The 17,911-nt window shown below is 34.1% G+C and overlaps 1 protein-coding gene across 5 annotated transcripts; it reads left to right on the plus strand.

Moving 5' to 3' along the window:
- The first annotated feature begins 1,241 nt into the window (after positions 1–1,241).
- LOC100802419 (uncharacterized) lies at positions 1,242–14,969 on the plus strand. 5 transcript variants are annotated; one of them, XM_006580008.3, is made up of 17 exons: positions 1,242–1,382; positions 1,463–1,584; positions 1,874–1,926; positions 2,002–2,127; positions 2,513–3,064; positions 3,443–4,663; positions 4,786–5,113; positions 5,460–5,715; positions 5,824–6,040; positions 6,146–6,498; positions 6,576–7,106; positions 8,198–9,398; positions 9,480–9,833; positions 10,014–10,251; positions 11,488–14,081; positions 14,189–14,340; positions 14,483–14,969. In XM_006580008.3, the coding sequence occupies exons 4-17, from the start codon at positions 2,035–2,037 to the stop codon at positions 14,805–14,807; spliced, it is 8,415 nt and encodes a 2,804-aa protein (XP_006580071.1). In that variant the 5' UTR covers positions 1,242–1,382; positions 1,463–1,584; positions 1,874–1,926; positions 2,002–2,034; the 3' UTR covers positions 14,808–14,969. The 5 variants fall into 5 exon arrangements, with proteins under 5 accessions (XP_006580071.1, XP_040871398.1, XP_040871400.1 ...); XM_041015464.1 differs by having other exon boundaries at positions 2,007–2,127; XM_006580009.3 differs by having other exon boundaries at positions 1,253–1,382; positions 1,458–1,584; positions 2,007–2,127.
- Positions 14,970–17,911: the final 2,942 nt, after the last annotated feature.

Raw genomic sequence — 17,911 nt, forward strand, 5'->3', positions numbered from 1 at the left:
GATGGGCATGTTGGACATCTACCATGCTCCAGCTTTAAATTCCTCTAACTCTTCCAATCCCATGGTCCCCAATCTTTTTCCTTTCTCTATATATACTCTTTGTATTTTGATAAACAAATAGAATGAATTCTGAGTTTCTCATTCTCTGAAATTCCTTTCTCTGTTGAGCTACTAGTTTCTTAAGAACTCACGCTAAATAACTTTCAAATGGGGTTCGTAGACTATTCGAAATAAGTGAGTCTAGGATTTAGACCGGGTGTGTCGAGTGGATAGTTCTGAACGGGTTCGTCGAAGGAAGTAGAAGGAAGCTTTGAGGTGTTGTAGTCGTATATATAGCCCTTTTGCCCTTTTTTTTAAAAATAAAATAACCCGCATAGGCAGTGCTATAGTGGTTTTATGTTATTGTGCAATTGTCCAAAAACCAAAACTAATTTGTATCAGACATCATGAACATACTTAATCGACACATCACCTGGTCACTCCCGAAAACAAAGAGGGAATTACTCCATCCTTAAAATAACTTACATAGTATATCTATTAATTAAGTTCATATTTTTATATTGATTGACGTTGATTTTTTTACATACAAAATAATCTCAATCTACGAATATTTGTAGGTACAGTGGTATATATATATATTGATGAATAATAATGGTGATTTTGGTAAGAGACTTCTGGGAAAACCGAGACAAAAACAAATATAAAAAGATAGTGACATCTCTTGTGGAAAAGATGAAAAGGCAACAATAAAGGTGGACACAGACTACTATGGTAAGAATTAAGTCAATCAAGAGTCATGAGGCGGGAAAAGTAGAGTGTCGAGGAAGGAAACGAAACCACAACAGTTTTTTTATAACACACTACTCCTACTATTCAACTCTGCTTTTTTTTTTTTCTTTTCCTTTTTAAATATTTTACTTTTTTTTAAATAACCTATATACCAATAATATAAAATATGTTTATATTATAATCATAAATTATCATATATAATAAGTTTAATGATAAATAATATATGATCATTATATTCTTTTTATTGTATACAATCATGAAATACCTCATTAAAATTCGATTAAAGTTAAATATTTTTTCTTGTAAAGGTACTTATTTTAAAAGTAAAAAACAAATGTAACAGGACATAATGATTTTTTCCTTTTTATTTACTGTTTTTTTAATCTTAACCTGTAACTGTAATATAAGTGTTTGTCTTTTCTTCAACTCTGTAAAGTAAGAGTCTTTTGGATTACCATCAAGCTTTGAAGCATTCAGTGAGAAACTTGAAGCCCCATTTTCTCCTTTTTTATTTTTTTCTTTTATGGTTTTTCTATAAAGGCCTACTTCGTGTGCACGACGACAAATACAGTACGAGGCTTTTTTCTTTCCTGGTAAGCAATCTATTTCCTCTAGTGTATATTAAAGGGTCTATCTTAAAATCGGGTTTTGATCAAACTTTTTTGTAGTAAAGGAAGCATCTTGGCTAGGAAGGAAGCAACATGAGTCGAAGTTCTGGTGATCATGGCTTTGTAGACATCATATTTTCGTGGTCTCTTGGAAGACATTTTCAATGAAGATCTGTACAAGGACAAGGTTTGTATAGTACTCTTTTGTATAGTACTGATTAACAAGTTGTAATAAAAAAAAAAAACCATAAAATTCCACTTGAAATTTTATACCACTTGAAATTTTATACTTTTTAATAATTGAAAGATAAATTCCACTTGAAATTTTATAACTGTAATATAAGTGTTTGTCTTTTCTTCAACTCTGTAAAGTAAGAGTCTTTTGGATTACCATCAAGCTTTGAAGCATTCAGTGAGAAACTTGAAGCCCCATTTTCTCCTTTTTTATTTTTTTCTTTTATGGTTTTTCTATAAAGGCCTACTTTGTGTGCACGACGACAAATACAGTACGAGGCTTTTTTCTTTCCTGGTAAGCAATCTATTTCCTCTAGTGTATATTAAAGGGTCTATCTTAAAATCGGGTTTTGATCAAACTTTTTTGTAGTAAAGGAAGCATCTTGGCTAGGAAGGAAGCAACATGAGTCGAAGTTCTGGTGATCATGGCTTTGTAGACATCATATTTTCGTGGTCTCTTGAAGACATTTTCAATGAAGATCTGTACAAGGACAAGGTTTGTATAGTACTCTTTTGTATAGTACTGATTAACAAGTTGTAATAAAAAAAAAAAACCATTACTTAGCTTCCTTAAGTATATTTGTGTACAATGCCTTGGACTAAATGGATGAGTTAAGAGTGAGTTTAGATTAGAGCGGTTATCCAAGTTCCATTGAGTTGACCGTTGACCGTTGACCGTCTCCTAGTTCCAACAACTTAGCATGCAAGTATGGTTTTGGTCTTATGTTGTTTGGCATCATTTACTTTTAGGATTAAGTGTTTTTACCCTTGATATTTACGTAACGTTTTTGCATACCACTTACATTCACAAACATGTTGCTTGTTGCTTGTGCCTTGTGTCTCCATTTTAAAATGTTTTCCTTACTGTGTACATTTTACAGGTCGAACCTATTGATCTATTGTTCAAGTCTGTTCGGCATTATTTTGGGTCCTATGTGTACCCCTTATTGGAAGAAACTCGAGCACAGTTGTGCTCAAGTATGGAAATCTTATCCAGTGCACCTTATGCTGAAGTAATTTCTCTTGAGGAGACCTACTCAAATGGTAAAACACTCTACAATGTTAAAACTGACAGTTGGAAAAACAGGTTCTCTGGTCATGGAAAAGAGCTGTACAAAACATTGTTTGGAGATCTTTTTATTTTGGCTGATTTTAAACCTGAAACTGTGGAAGATTTACAAAGGGTGGGAAGGACATGGACTCTTGTATTATCTGCTGGGGTTGCAGAAGAGGAGAATGAGAATGACAACACTGATATTATGTCTACTTTTAAAGTTGCTGCATCTAAAAACATTGATGTCAATGAAGAAGGGCAAAAGTCTTTGTTTATAGTATTTTTGACTAATATAATCCCTGATAGAAGAATATGGAGTGCACTGCACATGCCAGGAAATTCAATGCTAATCAAGAAAATTTTATGTGCTGGTGGTGTGGTAAGAAATTTAATTTTATGTTATGGTTTTAAGTCAATGTTTCAAAGATTATACTGTAATAAAATGATAAGCTGTGGTCATCAAACATTGTTACTGTGTTAAACTATGGACAAAACATAACACTGCAATAAGGTTATTTAATATTAAGTGTTGATTGTCTATTACAGTTATAGTTATTTGTATCACCTTTTCAGAAAGTATATAGTGGAATATATGTACTATTTTAAGATTCACTCCAACAAGCTGAAATGTTTATAAATTTGTAAATTACATTTTCTTGTTGATTGTTATGGAGAGTATGTGGCACTTTCAAGTAGTACATTTTTTTAAAATTTTTGCTTATAGCTACAACTCATGGATATATGATGGGGAATATAGGTTGAGGAAAGTTGTGAGTACTTCTCTCTACAGCCAGATTATGTAAAAGATGACAGAACGTATCAAAGGTTATCATCAGAGTTGAATGGGTCTCAGTATGAGGCAATTTGGGCATGCCTTTCTTCCATTCAGTGTTGTCATAAGTCTACTGTGGATCTCATTTGGGGTCCACCAGGAACAGGAAAAACCAAAACTCTGGGCACACTGCTTTATGCTCTTCTGAAGATGAACCATAGGACTCTTGTTTGTGCCCCAACAAATGTTGCCGTTAAAGAAGTGGCCTCACGTGTCTTGAGCATGGTGAGAGAATCATTTGATAGAAATTCCGAGGCTTTGTTCTGTGCATTAGGAGACATGGTATTATTTGGGAATCATGAGCGGCTCAAAGTTGGTGCAGATATTGAAGACATATATTTGGACTATCGTGTCAAGCATCTCATGATGTGCTTCGCACCACTTACTGGCTGGAGATGTTGTTTTTCTTCGATGATTGATCTTCTTGAAAATTGTGTTTCCCATTATCATATATTCATTGAAAATGAGTTGAGAAAGGATCAAGAACAGGTTAGCGATAATAATTTTAACAAGACAAAAGACAATAGCACTTCACATTGTAGTGAGACAGAGAAGGTGCACAAAACTTTTCTTGAGTTTGTGAGAGAAAGATTTCTTTCTGTAGCAGTGCAACTCAGAGACTGTATTTCTGTCTTGTGTACTCATGTTGCTAGAAGTTACATTTTGGACCATAACTTTGAAGATTTGGTTTGCCTTATTCACAAAGTTAGTTCCTTTGAAGCTTTGCTGTTTCAAAGTAATATTGTTTCTGAAGTACTGGAAAAGCTTTTTTCTCCTCCAGAACATCTACATAATTCTTGTGAGTCATCTGTGGGTGTTGAATACTTATTGTACAAGAGCAGAACTGATTGCTTGTCTTCTTTAAGAACCCTTAAAGGTTCACTTGATGAACTCAGCCTGCCAAATTCTATGAACAAAGAATCAATTAGAGAGTTCTGTTTACAAACATCCTCATTAATATTTTCCACTGCTTCTAGTTCTTTTAAGCTGCATTCTGTTGTCATGGAGCCATTAAAAGTATTGGTGATTGATGAAGCTGCACAGTTGAAGGAATGTGAATCAATCATACCTCTACTACTTCCAAACGTAGAGCATGCTGTTCTTGTGGGAGATGAATGCCAGCTACCAGCAATGGTTGCAAGTAATGTATGTACATGCTATTTTATTTTCAATTTTCAATATTCCTGCTTCTTACATCTCCACCTTCTGAAGCTTAGAAAGTTCTTCATTGCCAATTAATGTTTATGCTCCTCTTTGTTTTGTCTAAGGTTTCTCATAAAGTTGGTTTTGGAAGAAGCTTATTTGCAAGGCTAAGCTCGTTGGGTCATCCAAATCATTTTCTCAACATACAGTACAGGATGCATCCAGCAATAAGTTCATTTCCAAATTCACACTTCTATTTTAACCAAATTCTTGATGCTCCAAATGTTGTGAGAAAGAACTACAGAAAACAATATCTTCCAGGGCCAATGTTTGGGCCCTATTCCTTTATAAATGTAGTTGGTGGCATTGAAGAGTTTGATGATGCTGGACGAAGCCGGAAAAATATGGTTGAAGTAGCAATTGTGATGAAAATAATTAAAAATTGTTTTAAAGGTTTGTGTGTGTATGCGAAATCTCAGTAGTGATCTATCATTTTAGTGTATTTTCATTTTCCTTGAGAAGGACTATACTTGTCAAAAGTGAAAATTTTTCATTATTTCAAACTACTTGGTTGTAATTGGATTAATGTCTGTGAGTAGGTGATATTTTAAGTAATTAGCAGTATCAAGGATCTAGTATTTGTAATGTGATTATGTTGGAATTTGATTTTTTGCCAGAAAGGTGAATCATAAAAATCTGAAACATTCTAGTTATTTTCATTTTTTTTGTAAAAATTGTTAACGTAATATATGCACATATTTTCTAATAGTAATATATTGCATTATTTTTCCCCATGCAGCATGGTGTGACTCCAAGGAGAACCTCAGTATAGGTGTAGTGTCTCCATATGCTGCCCAAGTTGTTGCAATTCAGGATTTACTTGGACAGCGGTATGATACACACGATGGATTTGATGTGAAGGTGAAAACAATTGATGGTTTCCAGGGTGGAGAGCGGGACATTATTATATTATCAACTGTACGAACCAATCACAGTACTTCACTTCAATTCATCTCCAATCACCAGAGGACTAATGTTGCTCTTACAAGAGCTAGGTATAGCTTACTATGTACTATTCTTTTTTGCATTTGGTTTTTGTCCCAATACAAATTTTTGTATTAGTCTTGACATATGGAGTAATGCTGAAATATGATATTGAACAGGTACTGTTTGTGGGTTTTGGGAAATGAAAGGACCCTAACAAATGAGGAAAATGTTTGGAAATCTTTGGTGCTTGATGCTAAAAAGCGTCGATGTTTCTTTAATGCTGATGAAGACAAGGAATTGGCAAAAAGCATCTGGGATACCAAGAAAGAGTTGGATCAGTTAGATGATTTGCTTAATCCAGATAGCTTCCTTTTCAAAAAATCCAGGTGGAAGGTATTTGTAATCTCATTCTTGAAATTTTACATTTTCTTCCTGTTGTCGATTTTCCAATCATGTTTTTGACCTTTAGTTCACCTTCTCTTCTTGTTTTTGTTGCAGGTTCTTTTCAGTGATAATTTCCTTAAATCATTTAAGAAACTGCGATCAAAGCAGACTAAAAAGTTAGTTCTTGACCTCTTGCTCAAACTCTCCACTGGTTGGAGACCTAAAAGGATGAAAGTGGACTTACTTTGTGGAAATTCATCACAGATATTAAAGCAGTTCAAAGTTGAAAGTCTCTTTGTTGTCTGTTCAACAGATATAGTAAAAGAATCAATGTATACTCAAGTTTTAAAGATATGGGATATAATGCCTCTGGAGGATGTCCCAAAATTAGTGAAGCGTCTTGATAATATATTTGGGAGCTACACCGACGAATTTATAAGTTGCTGCAGTGAGAAATGCTTAGAGGGGTAAGTACTGTAAGTTAAATTCAGTTAGAGCTAAGCTTTTATAGCTGCTAATATCAAGTGTTTTGCTTCTTTTCTAGGAATATGGTGGTCCCAATAAGTTGGGAAAGATCAACAGAGATCACTAAATTTAAGACTCTTGATAATAATGGAAATGAAGCTGAATTAAGTGGTTGTGATCAAAGAATTTATGTGGAGAACTCAAAGGTTGAGGAGAGTTTGTTATTGATGAAATTCTACTCCTTATCATCAGTTGTAATTAGTCACTTGCTTTCTGATCGTATCAGTGATGAATTTGATCTTCCCTTTGAAGTATCAGATGAAGAATATGACATAATCCTCTTTCCTAAAAGTACATTTGTATTGGGTCGCTCTGGTACTGGAAAAACCACTGTTTTGACTGTGAAGTTATTTCAAAAGGAGTACAAGCATCACATGGCTGTTGAAGAAACGTATGGAATTAACAGTGCTGCAGTTCCTTGTTTGAATCATGATAAAGAGTATAAAAAGAGTTCTACTACGAATGATAGGCCTGTCTTGCACCAGCTATTTGTTACAGTCAGTCCTAAACTATGTCAGGCAGTAAAACATCATGTTGTGCGATTGAAAAGGTGTGGAATTTCTACTAATCTACTAAAGACTATATGTTTTTCTTTCTCTTGGCTAGCAATTCGACATTAGCTGGCTATCTTTTAGATTAATCCTTTTTTTCTTTCTTAAATCTTTCCATTACCTATTTGTTTATTGGTTTTCACTTTTCACTTTTGAAATACCAAGATACATTGAAGCTGAATTTATATATTGATATACTAAATAATGCTAATTTAAAAATAATTTATTGGGAGATTTTTGTATTATTATATTTCTCCATCTCTTTTATATGATTGTGTGTAAAGATAGAAGAGAGAAAAGGAGAGAAGAGGGATTTATATTATTGTAGGAGAAAATACAAAGCCACTGAGATCTCTTACAAGAGCAGTATCTATACTGCTTAGATTTAGTTGTAACTGAAAATTAACTAGAGCTAACTGTCAACTGACTACAGTTTTAAAACTAACCAGAGTTAGTTACTCATATACACTTACATTGTGGAATATGTTTTCATTTGGAAAAAGAACTGGAGCAAAATTGAGTTTTATAAATATGAATGATTTAACTCTATTATTTAGATCAAGAAATGTTTAATGACAAAAAGAACCTTCACTCATTTTTTAAGAATTGGTGAAGTTACCAATATAAATTGCTCTGAACCTTAAAAAACTTCGTACCCCATTGCCCAGAGGCTCTTCGCTATGCGAAGGTATGGGGGAGGGATGTTGTACGCAGCCTTACCCTTGCATATGCAAAGAGGCTGTTTCCGGATTCGAACCCATGACCAACAAGTCACCAAGGCACAACTTTACCGCTGCACCAGGGCTCGTCCTCTGAACCTTGATAAGATAAAATTTATGACTTCACTCCTATGTTGACCATGTGAATGTAGTGAATTTGCATGATATATAAGAAGGCATATGGAAAGTTTCTTCTGAGATTATGATTTTTTTTTGTTTCCTGTATAGGATAGTATGTAATGGTATTATTTAGTCCTTAATTTTAGCCATAATTACAGTATACCTTCACTTAAATTTTCATTTTTTTTTTGTAGTTTTTATGCATTGTTTTGTTTGGTATGTAACATTATTAGAACTTGTTATGCATACAGATTCGTATGTGGTGGCAATATTGCTGCTGAAAGCAATTCTATTGAGGAAGATATTGTTGATGTTGATACATCAATACAGTTTAAGAATACACCAGACTCTTTTATGAATCTTCCTATCGACTCATATCCCCTTGTGATAACATTTCAGAAGTTTCTAATGATGCTTGATGGGACTGTGGGGATTTCCTATTTTGAGAGATTCAGTGACTTATCTTCTGATGGTAAGAACCTCAGTGCAAGGTCTGTTGCTTTGGAAACATTCATCAGAAAGAAAGAGGTGACTTATGGCAGGTTTGATTCATTGTATTGGCCCCATTTTAATTATCAGTACACTAAGAAGCTTGATTCCTCTAGAGTGTTCACTGAAATCATATCCCATATAAAAGGGGGTATGCAAGCGGTGGAATCTAGTGATGGTAAGCTAAGCCGTGAGGAATATCTTTCATTATCTGAAAATCGAGCATCAAGTCTTATCAGGCAGAAAAGAGAGATCATATATGATATTTATCAAAGTTATGAGAAAATGAAGAATGATAAAGGGGATTTTGATTTGGCGGACATTGTGATTGATCTTCACCGTCGTCTCAGAATAAACAAATATGAGGGTGATGAGATGCACTTTGTGTACATTGATGAGGTGCAAGATTTAACCATGAATCAAATTGCTTTGTTCAAATATGTGTGCCAAAATGTAGAAGAAGGTTTTGTGTTTTGTGGGGACACTGCTCAAACAATAGCAAGGGGAATTGATTTTAGGTTCCAAGATATAAAATCTCTCTTTTACAAGAGATTTGTGCTAGAATCAAAGGGCAACACACACAATCAAGGAAAAGTGAAAGGGAAAATTTCAGAAACTTTTTTATTGAGTCAGAACTTTCGCACTCATGCTGGAGTGCTGAAACTATCCCAGAGCACCATTGAACTTCTTTTTCGTTTTTTCCCTCATTCTATTGATGTTTTGAAGCCTGAGACCAGTTTGATATATGGGGAAGGTCCAGTGGTTCTTGAATGTGGAAGTAGGAAAAATGCAATTGTAACTATTTTTGGCAACAGTGGACATGTGGCTGGAAAAATTGTTGGCTTTGGTGCTGAGCAAGTAATTTTGGTACGAGATGATTCTGCTCGTAAGGAAGTTTTAGACTATGTGGAGAAGCAGGCTCTTGTTTTAACCATTTTAGAGTGCAAAGGCCTTGAGTTTCAGGTTGTGAAAGAATCTTATCTAATTCATTTCTACTTTGTATATTATGTATATTTTTTAATGGTCTGATGTGTCCTTTTCCAGGATGTATTGCTGTACAACTTTTTTGGCTCTTCACCTTTGAAAAATCGATGGAGAGTGATATATGAGTATATGAAGGAACAAGAAATGTTGGAACCTACAGAACTTAAGTCGTATCCAAATTTCAGTGATTCCAAACACAATCTCTTGTGCTCTGAACTTAAGCAGTTATATGTGGCTATAACTCGTACAAGACAAAGATTGTGGATATGTGAGAATACAGAAGTGTACTCTAGACCTATGTTTGATTATTGGAGAAAGAAAGGTCTTGTGCAATTTAAAGAACTGGATGATTCACTTGCTCAAGCAATGAAAGTTGCAAGTAGTCCTGAAGAATGGAGGTCTCGTGGCAAAAAGGTTGTTTTTATAATCAGCCATTATATTCGTTGTGCTTCTATAGTAATGAATTAAAATAACATGTCATACTTTATTTTCATTTGATTGAATCATTGTTTATTGGTGTCTTATGAGGTTTATTATAGTTTGCTTTGAAATCTACCCAAATGTTATCAGATCACTTTGGTTGTTCGTTTGCAGCTATACTATCAAAATAACTATGAGATGGCAACGATGTGTTTTGAAAGAGCAGGAGACTCTTACTGGGAGAGAAAGTCTAAGGCTTCTGGTCTTAGGGCAAATGCAAACCGTTTGCGTGATTTGAATCCTGAGGATTCAAATGCAATGCTTAGGGAAGCTGCTGAAATTTTTGAAGGCATAGGAATGGCTGAATCTGCTGCCCAGTGTTTTTCTGATTTAGGGGATTATGAAAGAGCTGGTATGAACTTGAGCTTTGGCATCTATGGTTATACTTCTATGTCATTTGCTTATAAAGTACTTTACTAGTTTTAGAGTATTTGTTAGGAATTAAGAAATCATTTTATTTTGAAACACTAACAGTGAATCTTTCTTACATGTTCATGTTTTGCATTCTTTGGCTGGATTTACTCAGGTTGCAGATCAGAACCTGCTTAAAAACATTAATTAAAAAAGACCAATCGTTTGATAAACAAATATAAAAGTTGGAACTGATACGATCTCTGAGATGTGGTCCTATGATTAATGTTATATACATATACATATTAAGTATATACAAGTCTTCAATTTTATATGCAGGGGGATTGAGAAGCTTTGTTTAGTTCTTTTTTTTCCTTTCTATTTTGTTTTATTGTTTATGAGGATTTTGTATCATATTTTCTTCATCTTAATAATTTTATTTTATGAGGATTCCGTTTCACTTTTCTGTCTCATGTTTGATAACCATTATTGTATTACATACTATAATAACCCAGTTTACTTTGAGTCTTAAGTAGTCTTTCACTGTCCAAACTTATCATTGATACAGATTTTTTAATTTTTGTTGTACAGAGCTTACCTATTTATGTTCATTGATGGTTAGTTTTTTTCCCCTCATTTTCACATAAATGAAATTCAATAAATACTTGTTGCTTGTTCTTACCCTTCCCCACCCCCCCCCCCCCCCCACCTATTTTCACATAAATAAAATTGAATAAATACTTGACACCATGTGTACTTTTTGGGATTTAGTCTATTATATCAAAAAAGTATCATCTAAAGCTTATATCAATACGTTATTACAGACAACTTGAAATGTTTAAGCTGTTAATTGGAAGTTCTAGCAAGCGAATATAATTACTAATGTTTGTCGGACCAAGAGGAGAAAATAAGTGTTGGGAGAATTGTGCCCTCAAATGGATCCCCATAGCTCAACTTGAATTACTCAGGGCCAAAAATAATGGACTTGTGTTCCAAGGAAGGAATTCACAAACTTAAGCTTTATCCTACAGATTTTATGCCATTGGCTATTATTTACTTATTTTCTAGAGACCGGAGAGAGAGAGATCAGAGAAAACATAGAGAAAGGAAGATAGGGAAATTGAATAGAGTAGCATCTACTATACATTTTTTTTTTATGAATTCTCATATTTTGGCTTCATTTGAAATTGTAAACATTTAATCTACAAGATTAATCCTGTTTCTGCTAACATAACAGGGAAGCTCTATTTGGAGAAATGTGAAGAGCCTGATTTGAAAAGAGCAGGGGATTGCTTTTATTTAGCTGGATGTTATGAAACTGCAGCTCGAGTGTATGCTGGAGGCAGTTTCTTCTCAGATTGTTTGAATGTTTGTGCAAAAGGAGGGTTGTTTGATATTGGCTTATATTACATTCAACACTGGGAAAAAAATGAAAATGCTGATCATTGTATGGTAGACAGTCATGAACTATTCACAATAGAACAAAAATTTCTGGAAAATTGTGCTCGTAATTATTTGGATCGTAAAGATACCAGATCCATGATGAAATTTGTTAAAGCTTTTCACTCAATGGATTTGAAGCGTGAGTTCTTAAGATCATTAAGTTTACTTGATGAGCTTCTTGTGTTAGAAGAGGAGTCAGGGAACTTTATGGAAGCTGCAAACATTGCTAAGATGATGGGTGATGTTCTACATGAGGTTGATCTACTGGGAAAAGCTAGTAAATTCATGGAAGCTTGTGAACTTATGCTTTTGTATGTACTTGGGAATTCTCTTTGGTCTGCAGGAAGCAAAGGGTGGCCCATAAAGCCATTTGCACAAAAAGTTGAGCTCTTGAATAGAGCATTATCTTTTGCAAAGGAAGAGTTGAGCAGCTTTTATGTGATTGCATCTACCGAAGCTGAAATATTATCAAATGAGCATAGTAACACTTTTGAGATACTGAATCATTTGAAATCATCTCGCACATATGGGAGTATTAGAGGTGAAATAATATGTTTGTGGAAGCTTTTGGATGCTCATTTTCAGCTGAACTCCTCCAAGTTTGTCTGGCTAGACAATTTGTTAGATGATTCTGTGGAAGGAATGTTATTGGAGAATCAATTTTCTGTGGAGTCATTGTTTCATTGTTGGACGTGTTGGAAAGATAACATTGTCTGTGTAGTGGAATCTCTTCCAAGTCTCAAATCACAAGATATTCATCATCACAGCAGTTATGGAAAGTTTGCATTGAATTATTTGGGTGTTCGGAAGCAAACGTCTAATCTAAATGACATTTACATTTTGCTCATCCCTGAAGCTAACTGGGTGATGAAACTGGGTGATAGGTTTCTAAAGAAGAATGGAAGGCTAGTTTCTGTTGATGTTCAAGATTTAGTTTCTGCTGCTGAGAGCTATTGGTCTTCACAATTGGTTTCAGTTGGCATGAAAGTCCTGCACATCCTTGATGCACTCTACAAATTTTCTGCTAGTAAAGCTCTTTCTGAATTTTGTCAATTCAGGTCCTTATTTCTGATCTATGATGTTTTCAAATTTCTCCTCAAATCTAAATGTTTTAACCTCAACCATGGTAACTTAAAAACATTGGAGAAATTTAGCAGAACTCCAATTGACCGTTCATTGTGCTATTTAGTTCCTCTTGACTGGAGTAAATCACTGATAAAAGATATGGTTTATCTTAGAACAACAGAAACTTGTCAGGATTTGGTTAAAGATGTGATCTATGAAAACATTAATCGGAAAGATATGCTGACTTATGGTCAAATTGGAAATGTGGTAGTCATGATTCTTGGTACAGCTAATCTAAAAAGTGAACTGTTTGTGAAAATTTTGGCAAGATTTAAAGAGAATCCACTCTGGCAAGAGTTCATTCAGAGCTTGCATTTAAATTCAGCTCAGAAAAATTCACATGTTGATGAAGCAGTAGAGAATTTTTATAAAGCTTTGCAGTACACTTACAGTGTGAATTGGACAAGGGAAATTGACTATATATCTCCCAGTTGTTTTATGTACCTCCTTGACCGCCTTCTGCTCTTAACATCACACGGGAAGTGGAAGGGGTTCATTTTTGCTACAAAATCATCGTTTGTTGAATGGCTTATTCACCAGGATGAAAATTCCTTTCCAAATTTGAGTGTAATGGCTGATGTACAATCAGGTGGAGAGCATATCCATAGGTTCATTTTTTCTGTCCTCCGTGAGCTTCTTAATGATCAAAATGGTACCATAAGTTGGATTAGAAAATCAAATCTCAATGTGAAAAATTATTTTCCGTTGTTTCTTCTGAGATTGATTGTTTCGTTATGTTTGCTTCATTTGAGCTCTGGAAAGTATTTAGAGTTACTTCACAATTTGTTGAAGAAGAACCATGTGTTGTCTCAACTGCCACTGGAATTTCGTAATGTTCTTCAGAAAGGAAGGAATCATCTGGTTTTGAAAGTCTTTGCTGAGGCATTTAAACTGATTGGCAATCCCTTGGTAGTTGCCAGGTTTCATAACACATCTTCAGAAATTTTGTGTCCAGATGCTGTGTTTGTGGATTTAACAATATGCCAAAGAAAGTTCATATTAGAAGTATTGTTTCCAAATAGAGTTGACAGTGTGGATGAGGAAACTGCAGCAGTATTAGAAGCTTCTGACTCAACGTCTAAGGAGTTTTCTTCAACAAACTGTTCCAGTTTTCCAAATAAAAGCTCTCCTATTGTTACTGCTCAGACATCAGATAGGGAGATTATTGGCATGTCTACCAATGCTGACTCTTTCTGGGCTACGATGAATAATTTATGGTTTGCAATTGATCATAAGGTGCTACACAATTCCACAATCACAAAGGTAAGCTATTTTTTTGCTGCGTTCAAATATTAAGTTAAAATGGGTTTCCATCAAAGTTCAGTGTCTAATATATTCAGTGTTTTTCTTCCACATTTTTTATGCTCTAGGAACTTTTGAATATTTGGATTGATGGTTTGAGTCATGGAATGCATGGAAGCTTGTCAGAAAACCCTGTTAACCTTGATGACAAAAATGAAGTGGAGGAGGTGGTGAACTTGCTTGATGAAATGAAGCAACTTTTTTCTGCATTGGCTACGAGGTTAGTCATAAGTAACTTTCTCTTTTCAAGTACAATTTCTTTGGTTCTATGTCCAATCACCAATTTCAGATTTAGTATAGTAACATTGCAATTTTGTGATGGTTCTTTGGTCATTAACCTTTTCTTCTTCCCCTTTTTCCAGTGGTGATGGAGCGATTGAGAATCACGCTCAAATTGGGGAACTATGTAAGAGAATTCTTTCAAGACGACCAAAAGTAGGGCACGTCATGAATAAGCTGTATTTGCTGTCCATGGAGAATAGCAATGTTGGGAATGAGTCATCACAAGCCAAAACTGCAGTAGCCAATGATGAGCATGGGCAAAATGCTTTAGAGGAATCAAAAGATAACTTGTCCAAGAATTCCGAAGGTGCCACCAACTCAGGACATGGAAACATCAAGGAAAATACCAAGGGGAAGAAAAACAAAAAAAAGAAAGGCAAGGGTGGGAGAAGGGGTAAGAAGTGAAAATGTACTTATGACTGGTTGTTTGTATATTCAGATATATAGGAATATGTGTTCAAACTTTAAACTGTCTGGTTGGTCTATCTTTGCTATATTTTCTTTGCTGTGGACCTGATTTTGGACTTTTAATCTTGATCATCTATGAAAAGTTCTTTATAAATTTAAGCCCTCGCTCTTAAATGACTGTCTTTGGAATTAACCTCTTCATTTTGTTTTATGACTTCTCATTGAGTATTTAAGATTTTTAATTATTAAAATAAAATGTGTCACAATTAAACAATTACTAAGTCATAAAACACAGTTGTTAGTTATGACTCTTGTGACAGTTGTTAGTTCTTCTATATTCATGATTTAGTTATGGGGAAATTATACTCTTTCCTTGAGATTTTCTAAAATGACACTCACATCCTCTCTAATTTTTAGTCAGTCACTCATCTTCCATGTGCTTTTAATAAAGTTACATAGACACTTCTTATTTTATTTGGAAAATACTTCTCTCCAATACTAGAAAGCATCAATAGAAGAGAAAGATATATGCTACAAATTGTATGTGTCTTTCTCTCTCCTACTGGTGTTTTCCATAAGTAGAGAATTATCTGAAATAAAATGAGACACATCCCTTCTTTGATGCTATGAATGGGAAGTGAGTGTTTTTTAAAAAAAGCAGAGGGGGGAGGGGGTGGTAAGTATCATTTAACGAGTAAGGGAGTTAAGTGTAATATTCCCTTTAGTTATTAAACACGTAACACCATAGGAATGTTCAACCTGGTCTGTTGTTTAATTAAAATCTTTTTAGAAGTCTTGAATCTATTTTATGGCATTGAAAAATTGTGACACATTTTGTTGGATGGCGAAGTGGTAGAGATATTTGATTCCTACATATTTTTTTTTATAAAAAAAAAGACAATTGCAATACAGTGAATGATGACACTTGATAATGGGTATAATAACCTAACTGAGTATGTGCATGATTGGATATTTGTTGTGAACAAATGTTAGTGGCAAAATGAAGTATGCGAATGTATTTTCACCTTATTTTTTGCATTATAAGTTCACGGTGAACCATTAGAATTGATCTCAAAATTGATACACAACAAATTGAATTGAAAACCAAAGATGTTCTATATGATTGTAGTATTGAAGTGCTCTTAGTGGAATAACGCAAAAAAATAACATTACAACAACGTTACTATCACAATTTTTTAAATATTTTTAATACAATTTATTATTCGATAAAATTTCGTATCCTATAACCTTTCATTCTTCTTTTTTTTGGTGAATATAAGCATTCATTCTGCAACAATAGTTTCCACCAAAAAATATCTGACAATAGTGGCAATAATTATATCGGTATTGGCCTTGATTGTGTATGAGATCAAGATAATGGTGGGATCAATATTTTAGAAGTGCCTGAGATCCTTCCATTAAATGTGTTTCATTATGTGCTAAAATATTTTTTAAATAAATAAATAAATTGAACGGTAAGATGATAAATTGTATTTCACACTCAAAATTGTTGGGGATTTATATTCCTAATGATGGTAGTAGGGTTATCCAATTCTTTTATAATCCCACTGACTGAAGTTGCGATGAAAATGGAAAACTTTCTAAGTTGACTCAAATTATATGTACACCTCTAAACGGTGGATCTAAGAAAGACTAGCTTGTGATATTTCTCGGTGGTACTATGGTTTCTGTTCTCTCACAACTATTTTTTTTTTACAAGTGTCGATTAATTTATGAGAAAAAGAGTTATCCAGTGAAAGTGTAAAAAAAAATTTATACGATTAGTACATAAATATTAAACTTTCAATTTATTTATTTGGTTATTGCTTACTTATTTTTAAATCTAAGAAAATAAATCAAGAAAATATAATCAGAAAAGGTAAGCATTGATATTTTAAGAGAAAAAGTATATTAAGGGAAGATTGATAAAAAATTTCGCATCTTGATCAGGCTGTGATTCTGTGAAATTGAATGTTGATTAAATTCATGCGGGTTCTATCTATCCTCTTCTTCTTTTTAGATGCTACCTATTCACAGTTAGTAATAAAGTTTTAAAATTTAGAGTTACATATTTCTAGCTTGTGAATATTGAAAAGATAATTTTTAATCTCTATTTTAAATTGTTGATTTTTTAGTCTTTTATTTTATAAAAGTGTGTCAGAATTGAACCCCAATTACCGACGCTGTCAATTAGAGCTCGGATGATTTAATTTTTTGCGACCAAAAACTATTACAAAATATAAATTACAAAACTTAACAAATTTTAATTTTTAATCACCACAAAAATCACAACGCCGCATACTCTAACGAAGGTAATATGTAACAAATTAGAGGAAAATGTTGAAGGAACCTTCTCAGACAAAAGCACACAAATAAGAAAAATGTAGTAAACTAGCATAGAAGGTGAAAAAGAGAGAGAAAATGTCAAAGAAAGTGGGTCCAAAATGCACAAACAATTGGCACATCATAGATAAAATGGAAGTTGGATAGGTTATATATATATATTGAAATGGTAGGAAAAGCAGAAAAAGGAGAAGGATCAGAGCATGTAATTGTGGAAAGGGAAACAATTTTCTAAGAGAGGGGTGGAGGAAAATAGGGGATAGGAAATACCAATCTCGCATTACACCTCAGGTAGAGGAAAAGACGAAGGAAAGGCCCCACCTGATGCAACAACCCTCGTTGAAGTCAACAAAGAGAAGGAATATGGGTCAAACTGGAATCCCTTCACTTGGGCCAGTGATGAAGATACCTTCATGCAACAACCCAGTTGGCTCTGGGCCACTGAATAAGAACACAAAAGAGGATTGCAGAATTATTTCTACTGGAAGTGTAGGAAGTGGAAATAGATTTTGGCATCTTATCAAAGGAGCTACTGGGGGGCCAGTAATTAAGGGGGGTCTCAATTCTGGAAGAAGAAAGTTTGTGAAGGGAAGAAAGCAAGGTGATCCGTGAAGATTCTAAATTATAATATTAGAGGGTTGGGGGGAAGTTTGTAAAGGTGTTGATACAAAAGGAGGATATACATTTTTTGTGTATTCAAGAAACAAAGATGAAGTAGATTTTATATTTTGTTGCTTTTTATGGGGAGATGGTGGCTT

The sequence above is a fragment of the Glycine max genome, chromosome 5 (assembly GCF_000004515.6).
Source record: "Glycine max cultivar Williams 82 chromosome 5, Glycine_max_v4.0, whole genome shotgun sequence".
Classification (NCBI taxonomy): domain Eukaryota; kingdom Viridiplantae; phylum Streptophyta; class Magnoliopsida; order Fabales; family Fabaceae; genus Glycine; species Glycine max.